Raw genomic sequence first — 9,835 nt, 5'->3', positions numbered from 1 at the left:
TACTCCCGGCAAATTGCTTTTGTTGCAAGTCCAAAACGTCCATGCTAAAGTGCCTTGCGTTTTTGGCCATGGCCCCTACCACAGACGTTGCCTCTTCTGTTCTCCGTTCTATCTACGTTCATTCAATTCAACCAGGTTGCTGACCTTTTCGGCTAGCTGCAGCGCTATCGACTGCAGCTTTCTCGGCCTTAAGTCGTGATGCATCACGACCGACTGCGATGGTTCATCTATCGAGGCAATCAGCCCCATGTTGATGATCATTTTGCTGATCACTGAGTGCACCACAGGCTTTTCCAGCTCAAACATCTGCGAGAGCTTCTCCATCGAGATGGAGTCGTAGACATTTGAGTACGTGAACAGATAAGTGCGCAGCGACTCTTCCTGGATTAGCCGTTTCAGCATTGTGCGAACCTTATCTGCTTGCGCACAGTTATTCCAGACCTAAAAATAACTCAATTTAATGTGATTTTAAAGACCCGTAAATACCATTTACCTTGCGATTCATCGTTTCATTAACGATAAAATTGTAGCATGAGCTCCAATCTCCGTTCCTCATAGCCTTGGAAGCAGCCACAATATGATCCCTCATGGATTCAGGAGGCCCCACAAAGCTCTGCATTTCGCTTCCACGAAGCAGGCGATAGAAGTGCTCGGAATTAATTCTTCTTCGAACTTCTTTCTCGTAAGTTGCTATAGTCAATTAGTGTCAAAGTAATTCTTTATTGTGGTTCTGCAGGGCTATTTTGCCCCATACATTGCCATATCCAGACAAAATAATATCAGTTTGAACATAATTGTTTAAAAGAGAGGTTAGTCATGTACGAGTTTAAAATGACCCAGTCAGATAAACTTGATTTTACCCGCCATGGAAGGGATTTCAATGAGCATCGCAGACACAAGATAGACGCACTCGAGTAGTTCTTGATTGATGTGCGTGCATGTGGAATGGCATCTGGCGTTGCTTCTCTATTTTCTCCTGCTCTTTGTTTCGCTCACGCTGGCACTGTTCAGCGATGAAAGGTTTGTGATTAATATTAAATTCATCTGATGATTGTAAGTAGTAATATAATACATGTACTCCTCTATTTTATGAAAAAGGGTCAGGTATTTTTGACTAGCCTAATTCATCCATTAGGCATGCCATCTCAATACTCAAGTCTCAATTGTCAGTAACATTTATATATATTATATAAATATTAGTATTATATATAAATATATTATATTGTAGTATTATATATAAATATATTATATTGTAGTATTATATATAAATATATTATATTGTAGTATTATATATAAATATAATACTACAATTGCTCCATATACGGTAAATTAGTGTTTGATTTGGTCTGATTGAGCTAACCTGAGGCAGCAGACCCTGAGCGAGCAGCTCCTTGACCTTTCCGGTCATCATGAGGTCGACAAGACAGCTGTGCGAGTCCTTGATGTTGGCGTGGCGGAATGCGCACAGGCCCAGGTGGGCCATGGTGCGGTTGTACAGGATCTGAGTTGACGGGTCAGAGTGCTGGATGGTCTCCTGCAGATGCGACATGAGCACCAGGTCGCGCGCCTCGAACCAGTTGTCATGCAGCGCGTGGTGGTATATGTGGCACAGGATGGCGCGCGTTCGCAACCTGTCCGTGTTGTCCTTGGCGTACACGTACTTGCACAGGCGCTCCATCACGTCCACGCTTGTAACAGTGTCCGCAGACATTCGGCCCTAGAACAAAAATAAAAAATTGTAATTCATTAATTAATAAGTCAAAATTAATTTAATAAATGATTTACCTCTCTCTTCTCAAAGACAGTGCTATCCCGCTTGTAGTAAATATGCTCTATCTTCCTCAGATAAATTCTGCAGACTTCGGCAGGCTTGTTTTGGTGTTCAATGTACGTCTGCACCTTATCAATGATTTGAGTGAGCTTTATTTCGTCTTTAAGCCTGTGAAAAATAAATTAAATGGGGTTATCAAAATCTTTTTGTAGACTTAACCTCTCTCTATATTCATCACTGTACGGGTCACACTCCTTTAGGAGCTTGAATAACTCCTCATCAAGGCGATCAACAATAGCCAAGACGCACCCTTTGATCTGATATGGTGGCTTGTCAAACTGCTCATGCTCCTCCAGTATTTCTTCCGCCACTTGCATATCTGGATTGGCCAGAAGCACCTCCAGAGCGTCGGGAACTACGCAGTTTAACAATCTAGTATATAATTTAAATAAGCTGCCTTTCTATAGAAATAAGAACAATTGTTTCAATATTACTCAGTCCATTTTATGGGTTTCATTGCTTCTGAAATATTTTGGGAAAAGTCAAAGGTGAAATCAATCATGGCCAGTCTGATCTTGAGGTTAATGGCGGGTCCCAGATTGTGCTGTTCCGAGACGTTCTGCAACTCGTGCAGCAACTCTATCTGCTCTCTGCGGTCAGAGCGCTTCTTGCCTCGGGCAGCCATGATTTCACCCAGTTTGCGCACCACTAAATTGACGTCGATTTCAGAATCCTGGGAAATTGCTGTTGGCTTTGGTTCTTTCCTGGCTCCTCTTCTTTGAACAAGCGTAAAGTCATCTTCAAATTCTTCCTTTATTCTTATTTTGTGTGGATCTTTCTCACGTCGCTCTGCCTTCTCAACCTTCACCGTTCCTTTGCTGTCAAATGAATGAGAAAACATACGATCAAATAAATGGGAACTCCATAATCTTACGTTTTTAAGAACCGAGCGTGGAAGTTTACTCGCTGGCTAGTTTCATTCAACTTTGTAGATCCGCTTCCCCATCCTGAGGTTGAATCGTCACTTTCAGTGTCAAGAGCTTTAGGGCTCTCCTGTTAAATTTTTTTACAAGTGAAAAAAAATTAAAAAATATTAATTATGCCAGAATAGTTATAACTATTAATAAAGGGTGCTTGGGGTGCTTAACATTTGAGTTAAAATCGGTAGCATGGAACGCTATTTTCATACCCTTGCGCGAATTTTCGCTTGCCCCAGAGAGGGTTGCGCTCTTGTTCGTCCTAACACATGTATTTCTCTCTCGCTCACATAAGAAACACCTTTCCCTTGACTAGACAATGACTTAGAATTCCTTTACAATGCGAGCCAATGGGCTGATTTCAGAAGAATTTAACTTATTTCTATTAAATGTGAAACGAGCAAAAATTCTTTGATCATTACTGAGAAGGCGCGCGCAGTGTGACTATAGCTATAGGTTAAAATGAAATGTAGAAATAAAAAGTAAATATCATCATATCTATCTAAAACCTTGTATCTATTAGATGTTAATTGTATTTTTGCAAGAGAAACAAAAAATTCTAAAATTAAATATTACAAAAAAATGCTAACAAAAAAATTAGGCGCCTTTTAAGGGCGTCCAATAAGTGCAATAAAATGTGCCTGACTATATCTTGACCTACACAGCATTCAGAGTATTTGTTTTACCAGTTTTATCGTGGCTCCTGGTAGCTGGGTAGATTCCATGGGAGATTTTTCATCTTAAATGAAATGAGGTTTAATAAAATTAAGGAATAAAAATGCCACTATATCTCTTTCACCTTCTACTTCCTCATCTACAGCATGAGGGGCTTCTCTGAAGGCAATAAGATCCTCATTAAAATCCTTAATGAACTTCCTCAGCTTTTGCCTCATTAAAGCTAAAGAACGCGAGTTGTTCTTGTTCATTTTTTTCCTTTAAAAAAATATATCACATTTTGATCCAAATCAAACCGAAAACCCTATATGTATAACCTTCCTTCCTTGTCATCCCACACTTCATTGATAAAATCATCAAGTTCAGCAAGAATTTTGACGTAAAACCTTGGCGTGATATCATTTTCTTCTTTTAATGTCCCATGTTGGGCTTTCTCATACGCACGTCTTAGACCCTCAAATGCTATATACAGGTAATTGAACAAATGACGTGGAAAACGTAATGAGACAAAAACTCACATGTGAGCACACTGACAAAGTCTTTGATCTTTTTTTGATTTCTTATTTGTTGAATCAGTTTGTTCAACTCCTCGTATCGCTTTTCCTTAGCTGTCCTTAACACGCGCTTAGCTTCTTCCTCAAATATATCGTCATCAGACTATATAGGCAAATAGATTGCATTATTTTATGTAACACCTAATACCAAACGTAAAATAATATATGTTCTCACCCAGTTCTTAAATCGGGCTGGCAGGCAGCGCTGATCCTGCTCCTCGTCTGACGAACTTTCGCTCTCAAACGGATATCGAAAAAATCGACTCATTTTGGCAGCGTGAGCAGTATACTGTAGCAAAAAACGAACGTGAAAAGGTAATACTTAAATAGTTTGGGTGGAGCTCCAGATGTATAGGGAAAATAGTTTTCATCTCGTTAGTAAGTGTTATAAAATGCAAGTTGTGTTACTCCAGATTACATCAGCATTAAGTATAGCGAGACTATTAATGAATTTCTGTGTATAACAATGTGTTTAACTTGAAGGGAAATTTCCATAAGAAATCCAAAGCATTAATGATGCTATTTTGAGGCGCGTAATATAATGAAAGAGAAAAAAAGAGAGCTCTCAACTCTATAGGTATACAACGGTGCTTTTAGTTTTACCTCTGGAAACGGTCTTCGAAGGAGCTCAATTCTTTTCTGCCAAGACTTCTATCGGCGATCGTTTAACGTCAAATGGCAGTAAGTTAACAAAAATGTATAGCACTCTGTGCCTCGCAAGTTTAAAATGCCAGGCACTATCGGGAATTTGTTGACTGCGTCGCATACGTTGCACTTTGGAATTTATTTGTCTAATATTTACCTACAAAAAACAGGGAATCCAATACTAAATTTTGCCTGTGGCGGGAATCACTACCTGGGAGAAAGATATCATTTTAATGAGTTTTTTTGTGCAGAATGTTTACCGGCAGGCCTGGTGGCGTCAATCAACTCTGCCTACCTTGAGAACATTAGCCGCAAATCTAGTGATTTATCGGCAGCACAATCGTAAGATTTTTTTCTATCAAATAAATTTAAACTTGGCTGTTTTTTGTTTGTTAAGGGCATACAATTCATAAAATAATATAAGTCTTGATTTAACATAGTTTATTACGAAACCAGGGTAATACAATAAAGTTCCTTAAGAGACATTGAGACAGAGACCCGAGGGGCTGGGGGCTGCGACGCCCTCAACCCCTCGGGCACAGCATTTCCCGCAGAGTCGCATGCAGAACTAAACGAGTTTCCACCTGCGGCTAGTAGGCCCTGTTTTCTCTGTCACGATTTTCTCTGTCTCTGCGTTGGCGGCCCCAATCCTGGCCCTGACGATTGTAATTCTGACGCTCACGGAAGTTGCCCTGGCCACCGCCGCCTCCACCTCTGACGAAGAAGTTGCCTTGCTTCATTTCGAAGATTCGCTCGTTTGAGTCGACCAGGTTGTTGACCTTGTCGACAAGCTGCAGCGCGATCGACTGCAGCCTGCTCGGCTCAGAGCGGTGCATCACGACCGACTGCGTTGGGTCGTCCAGCGAGGCCATCAGTTCCTCGTTGATGATCATTTTGCTGATAACTGAGTGCACTACAGGCTTGTCCAGCTCAAACATCTGCGAGAGCTTCTCCATCGAGATTGAGTCATAGACGTTTGAGTATGTGAACAGATACGTGCGCAGCGACTCCTCCTGGATCAGCCTCTTCAGCATTGTGCGAACCTTGTCTGCTTGAGAAAAAAGATCCCACACCTGAAACAAAAATAATTTCAAGAATTCCTTATGCATTGGTAATGTTTGAGACGCATACCTTAGCATTCATTTTATCATTAATGATAAAAGTGAAACAGGCGTTCCAGTTTCCGTTCCTCATAGCCTTGGAAGCAGCCACAACGTGCTCCCTCATTGACTCAGGAGGCCCCAGCAAGCTCTGCCTTTCGCTAGAACGCAGCTGCTGATAGAATGTCTTGGAAATCATCCTGCGGCGGGCGTCAAACTCGTGCGCTGAAAGATGCAAAAATATAAGCATTCTGTTGAAACAAGAGTTGATTTCAAATTACCAGCCATGTACGGGATTTCAATGAGCATCGCGGACACAAGATAGACGCACTCGAGTAGTTCTTGATTGATGTGCATGTGGAATGGCATCTGGCGTTGCTTCTCTATTTTCTCCTGCTCTTTGCTTCGCTCATGCTGGCGCTATTGAAAAATTGGTATTAAAGTTAATATTCAACTCATCTTCAGATATTTATGACTACATAATATATCAATTAAACCAAATATCATCAATACTCAAGTCTTGATTATCAGTAATGTAATAGTATATTTGTTCATATAAAGACATAAATGAAAAATTAGTGTTTGATTTGATCTAATTGAGCTAACCTGAGGCAGCAGACCCTGAGCGAGCAGCTCCTTGACCTTTCCGGTCATCATGAGGTCGACAAGACAGCTGTGCGAGTCCTTGATGTTAGCGTGACGGAATGCGCACAGGCCCAGGTGGGCCATGGTGCGGTTGTACAGGATCTGAGTTGACGGGTCAGAGTGCTGGATGGTCTCCTGCAGATGCGACATGAGCACCAGGTCGCGCGCCTCGAACCAGTTGTCATGCAGCGCGTGGTGGTATATGTGGCACAGGATGGCGCGCGTTCGCAGCCTGTCCGTGTTGTCCTTGGCGTACACGTACTTGCACAGGCGCTCCATCACGTCCACGCTTGTAACAGTGTCTGCAGGCATTCGGCCCTAGAACAAAAATAAAAAATTGTAATGAATTAATTAATAAGTCAAAATTAATTTAATAAATGATTTACCTCTCTCTTCTCAAGGACAGTGCCATCCAGCTTGTAGTAGAGGTGCTCTATCTTCCTCAGATAAATTCTGCAGATTTCCGCAGGCTTGTTTTGGTGTTCAATGTACGTCTGCACCTTATCAATGATTTGAGTGACCTTGATTTCGTCCTTGAGCCTACAAGTTTATAATTAAATTTGGTAAGAGAGTTTAAATAACTCTTTAAGCTTACCTCTGGACGTATTCATTGCTGTGTGGATCGCACTCCTTCAGCAGCTTGACAAATTCCTCGTCAAGACGTTCGACGACGGTCAGGACGCATCCCCTGATTTGGTAGGGCTCCTGGTCAAACTGTTCGTGCTCTTCCAGTATTTCCTCTGCCACTTGCATGTCTGGATTGGCCAGAAGCACATCCATAGCGTCAGGAATGCGGTCCAACAACCTATGATGAACATAATAATCAGCCAAAATTGTTCCTCCATCAAGAGAAATTTAAATACTTGGTCCAGTACTCAGGCTTCATTGCATCTGACACTTTAGGGGTGTAGTCGAAAATGGCAGCAATGATCGCCAGTCTGATCTTGAAGTTGATGGCAGGCCCCAGGTTGTGCAGTTCAGAGATGTTCTGCAACTCGTGCAGCAACTCAATCTGCTCCCTGCGGTCAGTACGCTTCTTGCCTCGGGCGGCCATGATTTCACTCAGTTTGCGCACCACCAAATTGACGTCGATCTCAGCATCCTTGGCAAACATTTTCGGCTTTTCCTAAGAGGCAAAAAGATATATTCAACCCTTAGCTTCCAAAATAAAAATAAAACTAACCGAAGGAATGGCAACTCCTCCACGGACAGTTTCCCAGACGCCTCCGTCATCTTCCTCCTCACGCTTCTTCACTCGATCACGGCGTTCCTTCTTTTCCCTCTTAGTTTCTTCCTCCTCTTTCTCAGGCCTGAAAAAACCCACAAAATGAGGACGCTGGAATTTGCCAATAATCTTATGAATTACTTTTTCAAGAAGCGATCGCGAATGTTGGTATAAATGTCTTCTTCGTCTTCAGAAGAGGAAGTATCCGAATCACTGCCCCAATCCATGGAGTCGTCACTCTCATCGCCATCATCACCTGCAGTGGGTTTCTATGAAATAGAGATAGAGGGACCAATTAATATTTTACTCAACGAACAAATTGCAGGGCAATCACCCCCAACAGTGTTCACAAGTATTTACCAAGTGGTATTTACCGTATTTACCAGGAAAGTGAAATTTTTAGCATGGTTAAGTACAAAAAGTAAGTAGTTGAAAGTGTGCCCTGCACCAAAAGAATAAGTTAAAACTGGTAAATACCAGTAATTAACGCTTAATTACCACCTGGTTCTGGTAAATTCCAAACCAATCAATTAATGAAAAGAAGACTTATTTCGTCAGTTTGTTAATCTAGAGAAATTTACCTTTGCTGCTTTCTCTTGCTCCAGTTTGGGAACAGTTTTCTTGACTGGCTTTGCGTCAGAGTCGTCGGAGTCAACATCTTCCTCTGAAAAAGATGCACAACATTATTTAGAGAAGCATAATAAAATAGGCAAGGCCAACTCACCCTCCGCTTCATCTTCATCATCACCATCAGGAGCCTCTCTGAAGGTGGTGAGTTCCTTTTCAAAGTCCTTAATGTACTTCCTCAGCTTTTGCCTCATTGAACCCAAAGACTTTGAGTTGTTCTTGTTCATGTTTTTCCTGAAAAGGAAAAGTTATAAAAATCGAATTGAATTAAACGATTTTGATATTAACCTTCCGTCCTTGTCCTCCCAAACTTCATTGATAAAATCATCAAGCTCAGCGAGAATCCTAACATAGAACCTTGGAGTGACCCCACTTTCCTCCTTTGCTATTACGGGGAGAGCTTTTTGATACGCCCGTGTTAAATCCTCAAATGCTGCAATTCAAAATTAATTATCAAAGGCAACCTAAGCAATATGGCTAACTTACATGATAACATGCTACTCATGTCTTTGATCTTCTTATGGTTCCTAATTTGCTTGATCAAATTAGTCAGCTCCTCATAGCGCTTTTCTTTTGTTGACCGAACAACGCGCTTGGTCTCTTCCTCATCATCGCTGAACTGTAGTAGAAAATTTTAGTATCCGAAAATATGTTTCGAAATGAAAAATATTAGCATACTGTGAAAGCTGCTGCTGGCTGGCGCTGAACCTGCTCCTCTTCCGACGAGCTTTCGCTCTCAGAATCCGTTCCGGTGGCGAAAAACCGACTCATTTCAGTGGATCAATCTCACAACACAGATCGACAGTCCTTAAAGTGGAATTGATAAATTAGAATGAGGACTTCTGAAGAAATACGTGTGATACACTTGAGAAAATTTAAATATCAATGGCAATGCAAGGGGGCGTACAATGAAAACAAAGGGCTGTTGTGAGCCATTTCACGATAAAAATTAAATTAGAACATCAGAAATTTTCACAATAAGCTTAATTTAAAGGGTTTCAAAAAGAAAAAGGGCAAATATTATCTTAATTACCACCAAATAGGCAAAAATACGGCGGCCGCAAGCCACGAGGATAACAGCGCTTGTGGAATTGGATGCCGTCTGCAGCGAACGAGGCAGCATCTAGCGGCCAAAAATTGAACCTTTTTTAAACGCGGGAAAAGCTACGAAGCTACACGTCATTTTGCACTACCTTGAACGTATAGTATGGGCTGCCGGTTTTAGTGATGTTTTAATAATTTAATTTCGCTAAATTATTAAAAAAATCCTCAAATTGATCGATTTAGCTTGTACATTTTAAGCTAAGCCTGATTCATATTGTTTGAACAAATACACACAACATTGAATAGTCGAATAATATCGTGTATTGATGTAAATTTTTCATAAAAAAATACAAAAAAAAATCGGGGACGTGACTTTTTTGTGGTATTGTATTTTTTGTGAGCCACTTCAATCCCATTCAAGAAAAGAATAAACTTAGCATGCTACCTCCATGGAAATCAAGAAGACTGCAAAATTTTCTAAGAAGCTGACTTACTGGTGCAGATAAATCATTTTGCTTTTTATATATCAACTACTGCTGCTTGTATTTTAGTAAGAGCAACATGCCTACAAA

General features: G+C 41.0%; 1 protein-coding gene, 2 long non-coding RNA genes and 1 pseudogene across 3 annotated transcripts; 1 reads left to right on the top strand and 3 right to left on the bottom strand.

Annotated features, from left to right (window-relative positions):
- Positions 1 to 3: 3 nt before the first annotated feature.
- LOC135935578 (eukaryotic translation initiation factor 3 subunit C-like) lies at positions 4 to 2,556 on the bottom strand (annotated as a pseudogene).
- A 1,183-nt stretch (positions 2,557 to 3,739) lies between these two features.
- On the bottom strand, positions 3,740 to 4,218 carry LOC135935579 (uncharacterized). Its single transcript, XR_010574230.1, has 3 exons — positions 4,153 to 4,218; positions 3,942 to 4,080; positions 3,740 to 3,885 (listed from the first exon to the last, which is right to left on the bottom strand). It is a non-coding gene; the product is annotated as an uncharacterized LOC135935579 (long non-coding RNA).
- A 334-nt stretch (positions 4,219 to 4,552) lies between these two features.
- Positions 4,553 to 5,669, top strand: LOC135935580 (uncharacterized). The gene is made up of 2 exons (XR_010574231.1): positions 4,553 to 4,658; positions 4,874 to 5,669. It is a non-coding gene; the product is annotated as an uncharacterized LOC135935580 (long non-coding RNA).
- Positions 5,047 to 9,385, bottom strand: eIF3c (eukaryotic translation initiation factor 3 subunit c). Its single transcript, XM_065478017.1, has 15 exons — positions 9,253 to 9,385; positions 8,898 to 9,026; positions 8,706 to 8,838; positions 8,508 to 8,652; positions 8,317 to 8,453; positions 8,174 to 8,256; positions 7,734 to 7,861; positions 7,551 to 7,677; positions 7,231 to 7,493; positions 6,963 to 7,172; positions 6,754 to 6,907; positions 6,329 to 6,685; positions 6,004 to 6,142; positions 5,754 to 5,947; positions 5,047 to 5,695 (listed from the first exon to the last, which is right to left on the bottom strand). The coding sequence occupies exons 2-15, from the start codon at positions 8,988 to 8,990 to the stop codon at positions 5,213 to 5,215; spliced, it is 2,646 nt and encodes an 881-aa protein (XP_065334089.1). The 5' UTR covers positions 8,991 to 9,026; positions 9,253 to 9,385; the 3' UTR covers positions 5,047 to 5,212.
- Positions 9,386 to 9,835: the final 450 nt, after the last annotated feature.

The sequence above is a fragment of the Cloeon dipterum genome, chromosome 2, assembly GCF_949628265.1.
Source record: "Cloeon dipterum chromosome 2, ieCloDipt1.1, whole genome shotgun sequence".
Classification (NCBI taxonomy): domain Eukaryota; kingdom Metazoa; phylum Arthropoda; class Insecta; order Ephemeroptera; family Baetidae; genus Cloeon; species Cloeon dipterum.
This window is presented reverse-complemented; position numbering and strand designations above follow the sequence as displayed.